We start from the raw sequence: 21,280 nt of genomic DNA on the forward strand, positions 1-21,280 counted from the left end.
ACCCTCCACGAGGGTGCCGACTGGAAATAGATACCACAGGTTCACGTCGTTAGTAGTGAGGTGTCTAGCTAAGGCCAGGCTTCCTATCTGGGTGTTCGGTACTCTTCGATAGTGCAGCATCCAGATAGGAGGTCTTACCATGGTAGGAGGTAAGGGGCTGGATCAAGGTGTCATGCGACCCGTGCCGAAGATCAACCTGGCTGGGGGCCCTTAAATAGCCCAGTCTCGCACGGAGCTTACGGATACCTGGCGCCCTCCGTAATAAGATAGCCTTACTTGCGTAGCGGGGGCTATGCGCAAGCGGACATACTTTCCCCTACACTCGTGGGTCCAAAATATGAGCCAAAACATTAACATGATAAATAAAAACAAAAAGGAGTCCGGACCTCCTTCAAAAAGACCGGGGGGAGCGGGTTGCTCCCAGAGAAGAGCAGCGTTTGGCACGAGCTCGACAACAGCCAAAGCGAGGACAGGAGCGAAGCTTGGTCCTGGAGCAAAGGCGAATACTAAGGGGGCAGTAGCCAAGGCTGGCGCCACAAAAACAGCAACGCTGGAGGCAGCCCATACCAACCCCTGTAGCCAAAGCTTGGCAGCCAAGCAGGAGAAGGTGGGAGATGCTAAAAGCGAAGCTGCCAGTAGTGGGTCAGCCAGAGAGTGGCCTTCCTTCAGGATTGATGACCCGGCAAAAGCAAAGTATGCAGAGAGGCGACGCGCTGCATACCTGTTGAAGAAGGTGGAGCTGCAACCGCCAAGCAATGAGGAGCTCACAAAGGAGCTCCAAGAATCCATTGATTGCGCGAGAGCTGTCCTACCTAACTTCAAACTAGAAGCGCCGGTAGTGGCAACAAAAAGACAAAGGTCCGCTGAAGAGGCTAAGCCGTCAGCAAAGAGACCGAAAACTAAGGGCGTGACGCCCGTAAGATCTTTTGCTGATGTGGCCCGAAACCGCATTGTCATTGGTGTGCTGGATGAGGGTGATCCCGAAGGAAAAATCCCCAGAGCCCAATGGAAATGGGTGCAAGCCGCACTGACGAATGTGGCTTTGGAAGTGCTACTTAGCAATCCAGGTCCACCCCCGTCATGTGCGGATGCCGGATGGTATCAAGGGCAAATAAAGATGATAGCGTGTGACGACGAGAGATCGGTCCAGCTATATAAAGCAGCAATATCTAAAGTGGGAGAGGTCTACCCCGGAGCCAAATTGGTGGCAGTAGACAGGAAAGATATCCCATCCCGACCGAGAGCAAGGGTATGGATCCCGGCTACACCATCGCAGCCGGACCAAATAATGCAGCTCATAAGAGCCTGCAACCCAAATCTGCCAACGGAGGGATGGAGATTCGTCAAGGCCTTTGACGACCCCGCAGCAGAATCTGGAGTGGAGACGAAGCGAGCCACAATGCAGATTCTGCTGCTTCTAACAAAAGAATCCGTAGAACCGCTAGCGAAAAGTGGCGGAGAGATCAACTACGGATTCACAAAAGTAAGGGTCATGACCTACAAATCAGACGCCGATGCAGGAGAAAACTTGGCATCGGAATCGGAGTGCGAAGTCGAGGAAGATCCAGTGGAGTCCTCGAGCGACGCAGAGATCACGGATCAAGGTGAGTGTACTTCGGGGTCTGAACTTGCGGACAGACTCTCTAAACTCTACACTGAGAGTGAGCTTTTAAGCGACTCTCATGATGATGCAGAGAAGACCATAACTAATGCGTCTTCTCCAAATTAATTTACACCACAGCAAACTAGCGTCTCTAGCCCTAGTTAACCGCATGGCAGAAGAACGGCCTGACTTTGTCCTCATTCAGGAGCCATGGGTTAACGGAGGGCGTATCTGCGGTCTGAGGACACCAGGTTACAATCTATACGCGAATGGTTGTGTAGGTAAGCCAAGGACATGTATATTGGCTAACAAAAAGCTTAATGTCTTTTTATTACACAATTACAGTAGTAACGACACTACGGTAGTAAGCTGGGAGACGAGCAAGAGGAAATACCGGCTCGCATCATGCTACATGCCGTACGACGAGGTAGCAGTACCATCGCAGCTGTTCAAGGAGCTGGTACGAGACGCCGAAGCATCCAAGTGTTCGATCATACTTGGATGCGACTCCAATGCGCACCATAATCTATGGGGAAGCACGGACATTAATGAAAGGGGTGAGTTGCTCTTTAATTATCTAATAGGAAGTAAGCTTCTGTTATGTAACAAAGGTAGTACGCCAACATTTATAACCAGAAACCGACAGGAAGTATTAGATATAACACTGGTATCGGAAGAACTGGTGGATAAAATAACACATTGGAGGGTATTGGAAGAACACTCCTTCTCAGACCACCGCTACATTGAGTGTATAATTGAAGAAAATGTAGTTAGGGAAGAGAAATTCAGGAATCATAGGAAAACGAACTGGCAGATGCACATGCAGGAGCTAAAAAAGCGTATTCCTATGATTCCACCATTCCAACCGGAAAAGAAAGAGGACCTAGACATCCTTGTTAAACGATTCACAGAGTCTTGTCGTCAAGCACTAGAGGTAGCTTGTCCATTAACACACAGTAGGGGAAGAATTAGACCTCCTTGGTGGACCCCAATACTTAAAAACATGCAGAAGAATTGCAGAAGGCAATTCAATTCTGCCAAACTATCCCAAGAAGATATAGAGTGGGATAACTATCACAACCACCTTCGGGCATACAAAAAGGAGGTAAGAAAAGCAAAAAGGAATTCGTGGAAATCCTTTTGCAACGATATCGAAGATACAGCAGAAGTGTCCCGACTGAGAAAGATAATGACACAGTCGAAACACAGCATCGGATACCTTCAGAAGCCAGATCACAGCTGGACGGAATCCAGTAAAGAGACTCTGGGCCTACTAATGGACACTCACTTCCCAGACAGTTCAGAGAACCTCACAGGGGAGCATATAATGGGGAGTGAAGTAAGCTCAGAGACCCCTCCGCTAGACATAGTGTCAGATGACAATGTTTATTGGGCAATAGGCAGCTTCAAGCCTTATAAAACGCCGGGATCAGACGGTCTATTCCCGGCCCAGTTACAGCAATCCTTGAGCTACACAATAAACTGGATAACAACCATGTTTAGAGGGGCGCTGAAATTGAGCTATATTCCCTCGAAATGGAGGGAAGTTAAGGTGATATATATCCCAAAGGCGGGCAAAAGCTCACATATTAATCCAAAGGATTTTAGACCAATTAGTCTTTCATCATTTCTCTTAAAAACGCTGGAAAGACTAATAGAAATACATATAAAGGACATACTAAACCCAAGAAAAATGGCAGTTTCGCAGCATGCGTACTCGAAGGGTAGATCCACAGAAACGGCATTAAACTCAGTGGTAGCAGAGATTGAAAAATCTCTGGAAATAAAAGAATACACCCTCGTAGCCTTCCTAGACATAGAAGGTGCCTTCCAGCCAAAGGCCATATTGAGCGCGCTTAAAGATCTGGGCATATCTGAGCCTCTCCGGAAATTAATTGAACAGATGCTCTTGGGCAGGTCAATTATTTCAACGCTGGGAGCTTCAACGATGTACAGATCTGTCCGAAGGGGTACACCCCAAGGAGGCGTGTTATCCCCACTTCTCTGGGTCCTGACAATGAATAAAATGCTTGTGGACCTAGAAAAGAAGGGGATACATGTTGTGGCCTACGCTGATGATGTGGCAGTCTCGGTTAGGGGCAAGTTACCGAACACCCTCGCTAGTCTCATGCAGACAATACTAAACGAGATTAATCGATGGGCCGTATCATGCGGACTGAATTTAAATGCTAGCAAGACAGAACTAGTATTGTTTACTAAGAAACACAGAACTCCCGAAATCACGCCGCCATTTTTAAATGGCACCAGGCTAACGATAGGGGATAAAGCAAGCTACTTGGGACTAATTTTGGACAGGAAGCTTTCTTGGAAGCAAAACCTGGAAGCGAGGGTAAAGAAAGCTGCTACAGCGCTTTACACATGTAAAAGAATGGTGGGGCCCAGGTGGGGACTGACACCTCGGGTGGCTCACTGGCTGTACACAGCAATTGTAAGGCCGATCATGACCTACGGGATAGTAGTATGGTGGCCAATTACAGAAAAGAAATATGCGATTAGAAGCATGGAAAGTATACAAAGAGCAGCTAGTATTTGCATCAGTGGAGCTCTCAGAACTACGCCAAGCCAGGCACTCAACATAATTTTACACTTGCTGCCAACAGACTTATATTGTAAGCAAATGGCAGCGAAGTCAGTTCTAAGACTGCGGGAAGCCTCCCTATTAGTCGCCTGTAACAAGGGACATTCTAGGATACTTAGGAAGTTCCCGGTTCTTCCCATAACTACGGATTTTCGCAATCCGGTGGAGCTGAACCTAAATCCGGTCCTCAATATTACCTTTCCCTCCAGAAAGGAGTGGGAACGGGATGTAGTGGACAAGGAAGAAGGGATTAGCTTCTATACGGATGGTTCCAAACTGGATAACCGAGTAGGCGGCGGTGTCTTCTCGGCTAAATTAGATACCAAAATCGCCTTCCGGTTACCAGACCACTGTAGTGTCTTCCAAGCAGAGGTCACTGCAATTAAAGAAAGCCTTCTTGTACTAACAAAAAGCGTAATAACAACAAGAAGTGTATTTATATATACAGACAGCCAAGCGGCTTTGAAATCTCTGATGTCTCATAGGATTTCGTCGAAGACAGTGAAGGATTGCCATGATCTTCTGGCGGATCTGTCATCCTATTTCACTATAAATCTGCAATGGGTTCCAGGACACAGTGACATCCCTGGTAACTGCGTAGCAGATGAACTAGCCAGAGCAGGCACCACCCTACAACTAGATCCTGGTAAGGTGGACATAAATATGCCTCTGGCTACGTGTAGATACCTAATCGACAAACATGTCATTAATATAGCCGAGTGTCAGTGGAATCAATCCCTGACCTGCTCAACCAGCAGGCAAACGTGGCAAGAATGGAATATGAGCCGCACATGCCGACTATTAAAATTCAAGAGGAATGATATAAGAACTCTCGTAGGAGTACTAACAGGCCACTGTCTAATAGGCAGACATGCAAGTAGACTTGGCGCGCCATATAACGACTATTGCAGAAGCTGTCAGGAAGTAGAAGAGGAGGAGACCATTAGACATCTTCTATGCGATTGCGCAGCACTATATAGGAAAAGAATCGCAACCATGGGTCGTGGGTTTCTTGACGACGTCTCGGAGGTTGCACAGATAAAACTTGTCACACTGATGAAGTTCATCAGAAGTACGGAGTGGTTCAGAGAGGAACCAGTAGAGTGAGGGGATCACAGTCCCAGTGGTATCACAATGGGCCTCCTAAAGGCCTAAGTGTGTCGAATGACAGCCACTTTACCTACCTACCTACCTATGTAACTGTCAAAGTAATGTAAGCAACGAAGACAAAATGAAAAATGATTCAAAAGAAGCGACGTCAATTTATATAGGCAAAATAACACATGTATAGTGTGTAGTCTATAAGAAAGTATACCACATTAATGTGTGGTGTCATCTATCAGGTGCACAGGACAAAATTTTACAGTTCTCTGTAAAGAAACTCGCTTGAGGCGCCATCTGTTCCAGACTTATGGAACCTACGACTAATGACAACAATCAACATTGATGATCAGTTTATTGTTAATTATTAATTGTTGAGACGATTAATTGAAATAATAACTATCCTATCATTCAAGTTGGACCAAATTACATATACATGCCAATTTTCATGAATATCAGTTGACTCGTTTTTGAGTTATTTCGGAACATACACAGTGACACTGGATTTTTATATATTAAGATTAATTCTGTAACAATTGAACTTAAAAAATTATGAAAATAGTAAAATATAATTTTTTGCATAATCTTTCACATTTTATCAATGTAGCATTTGTGCAAAAAAGTCATATTTTATTAATTTTTCATCATAAAAGTCGTTTATATGGCAAAAGATAATCATGCATATGTGAATTGGCATTTGTATTTTTTGTTTTCTCATTCATTTCATTTCATTTTTCTCTTTATGTTGGGAGATACGTAATTTGTCAGAGAACGTTGTTATAAATTCTGTTAACTAACAGCAAATATTACAGAAAATGGTGAACTCCTTGATCTCAATTTTTCAGCCAACCAATCGAGCATCATACAAAATTCAATTTGCACCTTCTCGTTGTTTTAAGTTTTCTGATTGAACTTTCTCTATGATATACGTTCTTTGGTGTAAGGCGTCTGCTTTTATGAATGAAACGACTTAGCTTATTGCTTGGGCGCAAGCGTTCATGAAGGAAAATGTTGTTTGTGTGATGCTATTTGAGACAATTGTTGTTTTTGTACTTTACTTATTTTGCGCGGTCATACGCATATTTGTACATACATACTTACATATAGAGCAGTGCGCTCACATGTATTTATTGGTAATTGATAACATATTATATTATATAATATAACATATTGATGTACATATGTACATACATAAATTATTAATTCTGTAACAATTGAAATTAGAAAATTATGAAAATAGTAAAATATAATTTTTTGCATAATCTTTCACATTTTATTAATGTAGCATTTGTGCAAAAAAATTATATTTTATCACTTTTTCATCATAGAAGTCTGTATTTAATTCTGTACTTTTATGACTCCATAATGGTGTCAGGTACATGAATTATTTTAATAAATATATCAAAATATATTTAAATTATTACTAATAACTCACAATAAATTGAAAATGAATTAGCATAAAATAATTTAAAAAAATAATAGTTCAATGAAATGGAATATCGTTCAAATGGCATATCAATATTTCCAGTTTTGCTTACATATTATATTCTCTTCAATATTCGTCGGTTGGTTATGTTAAGAGAGCGTATGATTACAGATTCACCGGTGTTACAAAAGCGAGAAATGTTATTTGTTTCTCGTGCATGTGTGGTGAACTCCTTGATAAATTCCTACAAATTGTTCGCTGTCGAACCTGCACCTTCTCGTTCATTTAAGTTCTCTGTGTAAACGACACCAAAAGTAAATGTGCCGACTACTACAATATAAACTCAAGGTTGTGTAAATTACTATGAAAGGTATACAAAGTTTTGCATATATTGAAAATTAGGTAAGGAAATAGATTTCGTGTTTTTCTTCTTTTGCAATAATATACTTGTATGGAATATTTATGTTAGGAAGAGACTGTTCTTTGAAAATTTTAACTATCGTGGGTCATAAATAAAGAATTTGTACAACATGGGTACTAGTCTTAATTGAAAAACGACGTCAGCTCCAACACATTTTTTTAATAAACCTGCATTGGAAGTAGCTAACTAAATGATTGAGTAGATTAATATGTTGACAATTTAATATTCAATATTGACTTCTGGTATTTTGATTACTGTTTTTGAATTTTATAATTTTCTTCTTATGTAAATAAAAATCAGTATTATAAGAACTGTAGTTTTCAGTGCTTAGAATAGCTTAAAAACTAAACTAAAATATTTTAAGACGCCTGTTAATATAACAGGTTAACTGACACATATGAATATACAGTGACATATTATTTTTGCAGATATGAAATGAAATAATAAATATGGATAAAATGAGATCAGTGTGGATAATAATAATAAAATATAATTCAATAACTGTTATTATAACGACTTCTAAACGACGAATAATGCCTCGCAGATTTTGGAAAGCAAAGGAAACGAAACCACATATAAAAAAAAAGCAAATGGTATTGAATTTAAGCACAGAATTCAAGAAATTAAAGAATAAAAAATGTTTGTTCGCTAGGAAGTTTAGGTAATATTTATATAACCCTAAATTAAGCTTATAATAAAAAAAGCGTGTAAAATTATTACTATTCGTTTGAAGGATACATATATTCGTATTTCTTTTTCGTATATGGTATGTGCCTGAATTTAAAAGTTAGGCAATTTTCGTTGAAGCCCTCCTCACTGGTGTAGAACACAGGAGATAACTTCGTCAGATTGTCATCTTCGCTAACAATTTAGTTTTGTTCACGTAATGGTTGTTTGTTTCACCTAAAACAATTTGAGATATATATATATAAGGTGCATCGGCGGACTTATAAGTAGGCTGAACTAAAACCACTAGGTATATATACATATGTATTTGAGACAGTCGGGAGCAGTCCTATGCAGTGAGCTGTCTGATATGTACAATGGCTTGCAAGCGTAAATTCGCGACGAAACACCTTGCGCCTATTACCTTTATGCAAATTATAACCAAAATTCAAATATTGGTTTAATGTGAATAGTTTACATTATATATACTTTTTTTTTCTTCTGTAAAATCGTAGAAAGTGATGTTACTTTATTTTGTATGTATAATATGCATAGTAAATAAAATTATGAAAACATTTCGACTCATAAACGCAAGCGCATCACCAACAAAGCAAGTAAAGCCCAATTACAAATCTGCTGATGTATGAGATTATTCATATTTCTGTTGGAATCAGCAATTTTTTCTATAAATAATTATAATGAAACGAAAAACTTAGCAAACGAAATTTTAACACCTAACATATTGCGAGTGGTAAATACATATGTATGTAAGTTCGAAAGGTTATCGTGTTTGCAGGCTGCTCAAAGATTTATTTTTTCGCATATTAAGTTTGTTGGTCGCAAATGTGACTATTGATATCTTTGTGCATCATAATAACCGCAATATAATTTCAGTTTTTTGCCATTTTCGGGAGGAAACAATTGCAGACTGCAACACCTCCAGTGAATAGAAGGGTATTGAATGATATTTTCATTGTATGTTGTGAATGATAGATATTGTAATAAACCTTGGGTCCGTTTACATACAAGTTAGCGAAAAGTTGGTTGGCCTCACCAAGAAATAGCTCTGCTAGCTCCAACATACATGCGCAGGTACAAGTCATTCGTTCAATTAATTCTTTGTTTCCTAGCCATTTAAAGTTGACGTGTCAGAGTATTTTTTTTTTTAATACGGAAAAAATTGCATATCGCGCAGTGCTAAGATTCTTTGTTTTGAATGGTTTGAAATCAAAGGAAATTTATGAAGAAGTGTTAGAAGTGTATAAGGAGTCCTCACGAGAGTATAAGGAGACCACTAAACGTGGTCGTACTACGAAGGACGACCAAAAATCACAACCACACCAGAAATCATTGAGCAAGTTCATAATTAGTTAGTGAATATCCAAGCTTGACTAAGCATGAAATTGCTAATGCCATAGGCATCTAAGACTAATGAGTACTTCATATTTTACACGGAGAAGTACATATGCAAAAACTGTTTGGAAAGTTAGTGCCGCACCATGTTCCTAAATTGAACGAAGAACGTTTACAGTGGACTGAAGCTGGTTGTTTAGTTCCAAAGCGGGCGAAGTCACAACGACCAGCAAAGAAGTTTATGGCATCAGTTTTTTGGGATGCAAAAAGAATTTTGTTGATTGATTATCTGCAGAAAGGTGAAACAATCCACCCTGAATATTATTGCAACCTTTCGGACAATGTACCTACACACAAAGGAATTCTAGGTATTCTGAAAAAATTCAAAATTCAAATTAAATTAAAACTGAATGCAATAATTTTTCAAAACCTTACGAAAGCAAAACCGTTTATGTTTCCTGTCGATCGAATTTAAACAAATACAGCCAGGAGAAAATTTACCAACAAGAATTCTAACACCAGGACTGCATTTTATTTATAAAATCTCAGTACTTACAGAATATCTAATTATAAGTAGCTAAATTCTTTTCTCACTAAGAAGCTGCTCATTTGTCGGAAAGTAGCATATAGCTGCCATACAAACTGCCAATCGGAAGCAAGTGCTTGTAAAGAAAATTTTTATATTTGACGTAATATCTTCACGAAATTTGGCATGAGTTATTTTCTAATGTAACAATGTAATTCCCGAAGAAATTGTTTTGTTCGGATGACTATAGCCTATAGCTGCCATACAAACTGAATGATCGGAATCAAGTGCTTGTATGGAAAACTCTGTCATTTGATGAAGTATCTTCTCGAAATTAGGCATGAGTTTTTGCTTGAGGCAACAACGTAATCTCCGAAAACCTTGTAAAGTTATTGTAAATAACCTTTGTATCTGTGAAGGGTATTATAGTTTCGGTGCAACCGAAGTTAACGATTTTTCTTGTTTAGTATTCTTTTCTCTGCTCTAACCACCCACCAAACGATCAATTCTGTTGTCCACATTGAACAACTAACGAAATTAAACCAGATCTCATGTGAAATCTCCGTTGACAATCTGTCGAAGGACTGACGCGACGACCAAGTGTCACCATATTCGTGTTGTTGGTAGAAAAACCGAGATGATAAACGAACGCTCGCCGATTGTCATCGCTTCCCTTGTCGTTCTAACAGCTTTGCCAACAAATCATTGTAAATATGTACATAAATGTTTAAATATGAACATGCATACATATTGACGCAGATTTTTGCGAGCCACGGAAAAATATTTTAGAATTGTGAAATATTTTAAATCGAAAAAAGCTTTGTTGCCACTTTTGTCATTTTTTTCTGTGTTTGCAGGGTTATCACTTTTCCCTTCTAGAAGGAACATAAAAAAGATGTTCAATTTATGATTTCTAGCTTTTGGCATCATCGCGAAAAGACGCTTGTTGGCAAGCGCATGCTCGGGGAGATGTGTAAGGCGTTTGGTTTTATGAATGAAACGACTTAGCTTATTGCTTGGGCGCTAGCGTTCATGAATTAAAATGTTGTTTGTGTGATGCTATTTGAGACAATTGTTGTTTTTGTGCTTTACTTATTTTGCGCGGTCATACGCATATTTGTACATACATACTTACATATAGAGCAGTGCGCTCACATGTATTTATTGGTAATTGATAACATATTATATTAAATAATATAACATATTGATGTACATATGTACATATATAAATTATTAATTCTGTAACAATTGAAATTAGAAAATTATGAAAATAGTAAAATATAATTTTTTGCCTAATCTTTCACATTTTATTAATGTAGCATTTGTGCAAAAAAATTATATTTTATCACTTTTTCATCATAGAAGTCGTTTATATGGCAAAAAAAAATTATGAATATTTGAAGTGGCTTTTGAATTTTTTTGTTTTCTCTTTCATTTTATTTTATTTTTATCTTTATGTTGGGAGATACATAATTTGTCAGAGAGCGTTGTTTTAAATTCCCATATCTGTTAATTAACAGCAAATATTACAGAAGATGGTGAACTCCTTGATCTCAATTTTTCAGCCAACCAATCGAGCATCATACAAAATTCAATTTGTACCTTCTCGTGGTTTTAAGTTCTCTGATTCAATAGCTTAAAAAAATTGTTTGAGGTAATCAGAACATAAAAATAAAAATTTTATTACAAAATACTTTGTTTTCAATATTTATTGAAAGTAAGATAAGTGTTGTGATGGCTAACGAACAACTATCACTTAATATACAATAAATATAGTTTAGAAAAACTAAAGACACATGCTTTTAAAGAATATCGAACTAAAAAGTTAAAAATAATTTTAAAAATTAACTTAAAAATTAGTATATAAAAAATACTAGTATACTTGAGGAAAAGGCTTCACATATGACGTATGAACTGAAGCATTAGGGTAAAGTGGGTTATTAAAGCAAATACGTTATCGAACGGGATTCTTTTGTAATGTAAATTGTAAACAAAAATCTAAACACTTTGTTAATTCGTAATATAGACTTAATTGATTAGTTTATATTGAGAAAGTTTTAGTGAAGTTAATTATATAATGTTAATAAATATTTTATTAATATTAATGAATACTTTTTCTATTCACGACATAATTGTCAATTAAGTGAATGATTAAAAGGGATTAAAACCATTAGCGAGCGATTATGGATACTTACAACAAATGACGATTTACGTTTTTATCATGGTCGGAGAGCTGCAATAACAGTGACATATATACAGAATGAATTCCGAAGACTTTCGTTGAATGATTTGGAAACTGTTGGTAAACATTTCATATGTGTGCAATAAATTCTACTGCACATACAGTGAGTTTGACAGAAATTGGCGATATTAGCTCGAGTAAATGTAAAATATGAAATGGAAAAGTAATTGTTATCATAGCGATCTACATATCTCCTACCCAAAAAACCGTGAAGATATCATGTGTTTCATACAGAGTTATGTACACTCATGATGGTGCCGCTCTCCCTAGAACATATGTATATTTCATACTTCTACCTGTACCTGCTCCGTTGAAGATAATGTCTAAGTGGAAGATATAAATTAGATATTAAATTTGTAGACCACATCTTATTATTTCGATTATCCCTGCAATATGTACAATATAACTCTCTCATTCTCTCTTTCTTTCTCTTTCCCTCACTCTCACTCTCAAATAATCGGTATAGAAGCATACACTTCTATCACGTTTACTGTACTGCACGGGACTTATAAGCTATTGTATAGGTTCTATGAATGAAACGACTTAGCTTATTGCTTGGGCGCCAGCGTTCATGAATGAAAATATTGTTGGTGTGTGATTTACTACAAATTTAGGATTTGTCAACTTGGATTTGTTATTTTGGCAATTTGAGACAATTGTGGTTTTTGTACTTTACTTACTTTGCGCGGTCATACGCATATTTGTACATACATACTTATATATAGAGCACTGCGCTCACATGTATTTATTGATAATTAATAACATATTATTATATTATATAATATAATATATTGATGTACATATGTACATACATAAATTAAATAAATTCTGTAACAATTGAAATTAGAAAATTATTAAAATAGTAAATAATCCCCCTAATAACATAGTAGCATCAGTTAACAATTTGATAGTTATTCCACCTAAAAAGTCTATATTTATTTCTAGACTTGCCAAAGATACCTTGGTGGAGGACATTAAATCTTACATTTCGTCACGTTTAAAAATCGATGATATCAATATCCGTAAATTTAACTTCAATTATGATAGAAGTATATCATCGTTTAAAATAGACGTATCTCTTGAAACATTCAAAAAGATCTTAAATAGTTCGTTCTGGCCACCTGGGGCTTTTGTACGCGAATTTAAACCTAAACCTAGAAGTCAAACTGAGGAAAACATTGTTAAATTACCAAAAGCAACCACAGATATAAAAAACTGATTGGTAGAAATTCGCTAAGCATTTATTATCAAAATGTTAGAGGTCTTAATACAAAATTAGCCGACTTGTATTTGAACAGTTCCAATTTTAATTTCCATATAATTGGATTTACAGAAACTTGGTTAAAACCTCACATTTTTGATCATGAAATTTTAAACAGCGAATTTCAAATTTTTAGATGTGATCGACTGAACAGAATCGGTTGAGGTGTTCTATTTGCCGTGCATTCCTCTATCTTATCTGAAAATATTCTTGTTCCAGGGACCGACTCATTTGAATTTAAATGTATTAGAGTATACGTTAATAGTTGCTTTATTTATTTAACCCTATCTTATATACCACCCCATTCGGACTTATCTGTATACATGCAGCATGCTTTATTAATTAATAGTGCTACCTCGATGGCAAATAATGCAGATTCGATTGACTATATCGTGCCGATTTGAAATCGGACATGTTTTAATGAGTTTTTCGAAAAAATGTCCGAGTTGGGTCTGAACCAAATTAATTTGATTCCGGAATAAATTTGGTAAATGCTTAGATTTAGTATACGTTGATACCTCTGCAAAGTGTTCCGTTATTCAGAGTAATCCTCTTGTTCTACCAGAGGACTCATATCATCCTGCTTTGGAAATATCTGTCGAAATTTCAGGCATTGTACGGGATAATAATCATCAAACTTCGTGCTTCTGTACTCGGTTTAACTTTGCAAAAGCTAATTTTAAAAAGTAAATACAGAACTTTCTACAATAACATGGCCTAATTATAATGGTGACATTGAATTGAGTGTCTCTCATTTTACTAATATTATTATAAAATTATTTGAAAAGTATGTTCCAATAGTAATTGTTAATAAAAGCAAAAGTATAAGTCCGTGGTTTTCGAAAGAGTTATATAAATTGAAAAACAGAAAAACTCGAGCCTTTAAACATTTTAATAAAACCGGTTCACTTGTCGACTATTCTAAATATTCTCTATTGCGGCGACAATAATTTGACCTGAACAAAAAATGTTATAATAATTACTTAAATAAAGTAAAAAAAAATATTGTAAGTAATCCAAAATCGTTTTATGATTTCGTCAACTCCAAACGCAGGATTTCCAAATTTCCGTCCGCAATGAAATACAAATCTATCATTTCAAGTGACAATGATATTATATCCAATATGTTTACAAAATTTTTCAAGTCAAACTACTGTAATAATTCTTCCAAAGCTTTTTCTTATCAGCAAGTGCTGTGTTCGAATACTTTAATTAACGCTCCAATTATTTCTGAAGAAGACGTCCTATTTAATTTAAATAAGTTAAAACCATCTTTTAGTTATGGCCCAGAGATGATACCCTCATGCTTCCTAAAAAATAGTGCCAAATATATTTACCTGCCTTTGACAAGGATATTTAATTCCTCTCTTAAACACGGTATATTTCCTGCAATATGGAAACAGTCATTTATAATCCCTTTGCATAAAAGTGGATTTAGATCCAACATTGAAAACTATAGAGGTATCACAAAACTATCAGTTATACCTAAATTTTTGAAGCTATCATCACTGACCATATAACCTTTTCGATTTCTCCGTTAATTTCCTCATCTCAGCATGGATTTCGTAAAGGGAATTCGACTATAACAAACTTACTTGAATTTGTAAACCATGTATCATTGGGCTTTAGGGAACATAAGCATACGGATGTTATATACACAGACTTTAGCAAAGCTTTCGATAAAGTAAATATCTCGATTCTCATACATAAACTTGATCTGCTGGGCTTTCAGCCAAGATTCCTTCATATCTTTATAATAGAACACAACGAGTGATATTTGAGGATACACCTTCAGATACAATTAATGTTTCTTCAGGTGTTCCGCAAGGTAGTCATCTTGGCCCGATTCTGTTCTTGTTGTTTATTAACGATATCTCTTCAGTAATAGAATTCTCAAAAATTTTATTATACGCTGACGACGTAAAGCTTTTTAAATCATATACTTCAACTGAAGAAAGGTGTCTGTTGCAAACAGACTTAAACAATTTGGTTGCATGGTGTGATAGAAATGATTTGCCATTGAATCTCAATAAATGTAAGACGATGTGCTTTTCCCGTAGATCTGTGCACCCCTCTTCTTATGTAATAAAACACCATATTCTAGAGCAAGTTTTTAACTATGTTGATTTGGGAGTTAATATTGACCCTAAGCTTAATTTCAGTCTTCATATTGATACCATGGTCTTGAAAGAAAAATCTGTCCTCAGTTTTGTTAAACGTTGGTCTAAAAAATTTAGAGATCCGTATATTACTAAAACACTTTATACAACTTTGGTTAGACCTATATTGAAATCTCAATTTTTCAGCCAACCAATCGAGCATCATACAAATTTCAATTTGCACCTTCTCGTTGTTTTAAGTTCTCTGATTCAATAGCTTAAAAAAATTGTTTGAGAGAATCAGAACATAAAAATAAAAATTTTATTACAAAATACTTTGTTTTCAATATTTATTGAAAGTAAGATAAGTGTTGTGATGGCTAACGAACAACTATCACTTAATAATATAGTTTAGAAAAACTAAAGACACATGCTTTTAAAGAATATCGAACTAAAAAGTTAAAAATAATTTTAAAAATTAACTTAAAAATTAGTATATAAAAAATACTAGTATACTTGAGGAAAAGGCTTCACATATGACGTATGAACTGAAGCATTAGGGTAAAGTAGGTTATTAAAGCAAATACGTTATCGAACGGGATTCTTTTGTAATGTAAATTGTAAACAAAAATCTAAACACTTTGTTAATTCGTAAAATAGACTTAATTGATTAGTTTATATTGAGAAAGTTTTAGTGAAGTTAATTAAATAATGTTAATAAATATTTTGTTAATATTAATGAATAATTTTTCTATTCACGACATAATTGTCAATTAAGTGAATGATTAAAAGGGATTAAAACCATTAGCCAGCGATTATGGATACTTACAACAAATGACGATTTGCGTTTTTATCATGGTCGGAGAGCTGCAATAACAGTGACATATATACAGGATGAATTCCGAAGACTTTCGTTGAATGATTTGGAAACTGTTGGTAAACATTTCATATGTGTGCAATAAATTCTACTGCGCATACAGTGAGTTTGACAGAAATTGGCGATATTAGCTCGAGTAAATGTAAAATATGAAATGGAAAAGTAATTGTTATCATAGCGATCTACATATCTCCTACCCAAAAAACCGTGAAGATATCATGTGTTTCATACAGAGTTATGTACACTCACGATGGTGCCGCTCTCCCTAGAACATATGTATATTTCATACTTCTACCTGTACCTGCTCCGTTGAAGATAATGTCTAAGTGGCAGATATAAATTAGATATTAAATTTGTAGACCACATCTTATTATTTCGATTATCCCTGCAATATGTACAATATAACTCTCTCATTTTCTCTTTCTTTCTCTTTCTCTCACTCTCACTCTTAAATAATCGGTAAAGAAGCATACACTTCTATCACGTTTACTCTACTGCACGCGACTTTTAAGCTATTGTATAGGTTCTATCGCGGGCTTTAAGAGAGTTAATATCATTTTCACGATATGAGTTTAAAACAAGAAAAAACGTTAACATCGGTAGCACCGAAGCTATAATACCCTTGCAGTTTATATAATATGATAGCAGTATGACATAGCGATCCGATCTAAATCATTTTTTCGAAAGATTTTCCATACAAAGACTTTACTCCGATCGTTCAGTTAATATGGCAGCTATATGTTATAGTCATCCGATCTATACAATTTCTTTGGAGTTTGCACTATTTCTTTAAGTTATTTTCTATGCCAAATTTCGCGAAGATACCTCGTCAAATGAAAGAATTTTCCATACAAGCACTTGATTTCGATCGTTCAATTTGTATGGCAGCTATATGCTATAGTCATCCGATCAAAACAATTTCCTCGGGAACTATAATTTTACCTTAGAAAATAAGTCATGCCAAATTTCGTATTACGTCAAATGAAAAAGTTTACCAGACAAGCACAGGGCAGGTACAAAAGTTCAGATCGATAGCTTAAAAACTGAGGGACTAGTTTGCATGTATACAGACGGACAGACAGACGGAAATGGCTAACTCAACTCAGCTCATCATGCTGATCATTTATATATGTACATATGTACATATATATTGTATAAGGTCTCCGACGTTTCCTTCTGGGTATTACAAACTTCGTGACAAACTTAATATACGCTGTTTAGGTTATAAATATATTTTTTTGCCACGCCGAAATGCGTGAACTTTATTGATATTCTTAAGGCTGACCTGTTACATAGATCTTACTGCTATTTATACATAGTAGTGTGTTTACATATTACTAGTTGATAGTTTCTTTACATATAAGATATTGTTTGTTTAAATACATTTGCATTGTTCTAAGATAAGGTGGCTATGATGTATTTTGTTTAATGTTATTTTGATACATTCTGTTTTTTTGTTAGAGATAAGGATGTTTTGATACATTTAGGTATAGATAGGAATACATTCCCTTACTCTCTTAAGCAAAAGTTTCCTCACATTTTAGTGTTGTTGTTTTCTAAAACGGATTAATTCTGTTTCGTTAATTTTGTCTGCAAGTATTCTTTGATTTATTTCCTCTCTTATTTTGTAACATTATCATATTTTGACCAAAGTGACATTAAGCTGAGGACGCTGTCCAATATGAAATTTAAAGGGTGTTCTTCTATAGGTATTGCAAAATTTCAAGCCTTTGAGATGAAATAAAATGTTGGGATGCGCAACTTAAATGAAAAATGCCAATTGCCTGTGCCTAAAAGAAATGAAAATATCCGGTTAAGTCGAAGACGTGCGTTCGCGAGTGTAGTTTTATTACAATAGCATTCTTTATTTTAAATATATTATAATTTAGGCTAAACCCTAACCCAACGGCTTAAAAGGGTTAAATAAATATATTTCAACAGTTTCGTTAATTAATTGTAAAATATTATTTTAAAGATAATGTGTTCTGTAATAAGGTTAATATTTTTATAGCATAAAATATTTATAATTCATTTCAACATTTTTCAATTAATTTTTTTTAATTACTTTTTTTTTAAGTTTATTTTTAACATATATTTTATTTTAGTTTCGAAAAGGTGCTTGACGCAACAGGTATTATACGGCTCTACCGATTTCAATAAAACTTTCAGGAGAAAATGACGAGTAATCCTATAAATTATCGGAGCACTTTTCTTTTTGGACTATCAAATTTCTTTTTGAACTGTCAAATAACTGTTATATTTACTATGATGATATTCTATCGTTTTATAACCCAAATTAGTGTTGACACATGCGTGGGTATATATGTATGTCATTATGAAACATATTGAAGTACAATGGAGCATATTGAAGTATAATGAAGTATAATAAAGTATACTAAAGTAAATAATTAAGGATTTTTAAGAAATCAAGGTAAGTTGTAGCGCCGCGAATGTATTCGTTTACTGATTCGTTTTAAGTGGATTATTCCAATGGAAAATTTTATTTTTCTTCACCAATCATATTTCTTCACAGAAATCAGAAAGTATTGGTAAAAGAACCTGCAAATCAAAGAAAGTTAAAAAAGAGCAAATGAAACAGCTGACGAACGTGAGTTACGCCTTGAGAAAAATCGTAACAGAATATCTACAAGAAGAAATATGGAAACTGAAGAAGAGCGTAAATCACGGTTTCAACAAAATCGTGACAAAGAATCTCGATAACGAGCTACCGAGACAATCCAATTTAGACGCACCCAAGTAATGCAACGGGACCAGATTAACATTTAAAAAATTGTCATCGAAGCCACAATCATCGGTGGTAAATTCAAAGGCGAAGACTTACTGATTCCACAAATACCGATGATTTCCAACTATTTACCGTTCGATTTTAAGCGGCTCCGATTCCCTTGCGTCTTTCTTTTGCAAAAACTGTCAACAAAGCACAACTTTACTTTATTGTCCCGATGCCCGATATGCTTTTGTATCAATGATAAGAATGATATTCTATTTACTAATATGTATATGGGTATAGGTAAAATCTTCACCCGTTCAAGAAGAGAATAGAAGAAAATAAATATAAAGATAATTGAATAATTTTATATATTTAAGAGATAAATTAAATATTTAATATTGTAAGTTTGTTGGTTAAGAAAAATAAAGCAAAAATCTAGCCCGGCGTACGCTAGTATATTATAAAACATTCATGAAGTAGTTACAACTCTTATTTTAAATAAAGTGATATTCAAACTAAAACTTTTGCGGTTAAAAGAAACAAATATGAAAGTATCTTAATTGCTTATGTGTATAAATTATATATTATATAAAAAATCAAAATTAACTCTATTTTTATTAGAATTCTTTTAGGTATATACTATTACATTTAATACCGCTAAATGTTATCAAAATTTTAATTAAATATTTTTGTATCCTAATTTTCTTCTTATTCACAATTTCTCAAAATATTTCTACAAGGTGCGTTCCAAAGTAAACAGGACTTAAAAAAAAAGACAGAACAAATGGTTTTATCGGCAAAATCAATTAATTTTATTCAAAATAGTCTCCTTCTGCTTTATTACAGCTTTTTGCACGGTCCAAAAGCATGACGAACGAGTGGTTTAGCTTGTTGCCCGGTATGGCCGCCGGTAAATTTTCTCCAAACAGTTTTTGCATATGTACTTCTCCATGTAAAATATGAAGTACTCATTCGTCTTAGATGCCTATGGAATTAGCAATTTCATGCTTAGTCAAGCTTGGATATTCACTAACTAATTATGAACTTGCTCAATGATTTCTGTTGTGGTTGTGATTTTTGGTCGTCCTTCGTAGTACCACGTTTAGTGGTCTCCTTAGACACTTGTGAGGACTCCTTATACACTTCTAACACTTCTTCATAAATTTCCTTTGATTTCAAACCTTTCTGACTAATTATGCTATAATGTTAGCACTCAACATTGACATTATTACTTCCCGTTTCTTTCACAAGCGCCTTTTCAAGGTTTAAATTGAAATATTCTTCGCCCCCTAGGCGAATATTTTGCCTAGTAGTACAGATATGCTGTAAATGTCCCAGGTATCACGGCGTACTACAATTGGAGTAGCCGAGGGCGCGGTATGCATGATAATGCAGTTGTGGTAGATCCATATTTACCTGTACGTGTAGGATGGAATCTTGATTTTAAAATGGGTATTATGTTTTTTGATTTGGAAGTTAGTGCGTTAAGCAAGCAACGTTGTTTTGCATTTATTCGATTTGTTGTTGTGACGACGTATTATGATGGTATAATTTTGTTTATTCATTTTATTGCCGGTTATCTACTATTACTTTATTATCGGCTTATAGGATGGCGACTCCACGCCTAGCTCAGATATGGCCAGAATGGGTGCTCCTTTGAAACCTTTGAAGAGGGATCTTGCGAGCGTAAGATTTGTGATTTACGGCTACTTTTTAAGTGGATTTGTACACGTATTACAAGTATTTCCCATAAACCACCAATACGAAGGGGGCTTAGATATATGCGATTAGAGCGACCTTTGCTTGTTGTAAGGCTTGGTGCGTCATTGTATCGCATTGGGAGCATGCTGATCGCTTAACTTTATTTTTAAATTGTTTTATAATTTTGAAAAAGTAAGCTACTAGAGCATAATTTGTTATGTGTAGATTTTTTCGACTTTTTTGGGACAATTTGGATATATGTATGTTAAAGTGCGTATGCACTAATTTGGCAAGTAGGAGGGCACAACATATCTCAAGCTTTTTGAATCAGGATTTTTGTATCATTATTGGCAAGAGCCATCCTGTGGGGTCGAAAAGTTACATGTTTGTGTTTTTTAAAACTGATCTTGTCAGAAGGGACTCTGACTTTGTTTTTTCGGCCAATTCTTGGAGTGTTGGAACATTGTGAATTTAGTGGTAGTCGTATGACGTACCGACCATTATTTGATCGAGTAGTTGTGGCTTTGTAGAAGTCTTTACAATACTGATCTTCTGGGGTTTTAATTGATATGAGGGGGCATTTTTCTAACTCCCGAAATTTCCTTGATTGTGAATTAAGGTATTCTTTTGAATTTTCGTCAACTTGAGTTGTTGATGTGGAAACTGGTTCAGTA

The 21,280-nt window shown here is 35.4% G+C and overlaps 1 protein-coding gene across 1 annotated transcript; it reads left to right on the forward strand.

Annotated features, from left to right (window-relative positions):
- Positions 1 to 355: 355 nt before the first annotated feature.
- On the forward strand, positions 356 to 18,523 carry LOC138858290 (uncharacterized). The gene is made up of 3 exons (XM_070112788.1): positions 356 to 1,884; positions 1,949 to 2,160; positions 18,280 to 18,523. The coding sequence occupies exon 1, from the start codon at positions 356 to 358 to the stop codon at positions 1,727 to 1,729; it is 1,374 nt and encodes a 457-aa protein (XP_069968889.1). The 3' UTR covers positions 1,730 to 1,884; positions 1,949 to 2,160; positions 18,280 to 18,523.
- Positions 18,524 to 21,280: the final 2,757 nt, after the last annotated feature.

The sequence above is a fragment of the Bactrocera oleae genome, chromosome Y, assembly GCF_042242935.1.
Source record: "Bactrocera oleae isolate idBacOlea1 chromosome Y, idBacOlea1, whole genome shotgun sequence".
Lineage (NCBI taxonomy): Eukaryota > Metazoa > Arthropoda > Insecta > Diptera > Tephritidae > Bactrocera > Bactrocera oleae.

What these genes read in the sequence shown, in the direction of transcription:
- LOC138858290 (XM_070112788.1), top strand. Translation starts at nt 356, where the DNA reads ATGATAAATAAAAACAAAAAGGAGTCCGGACCTCCTTCAAAAAGACCG.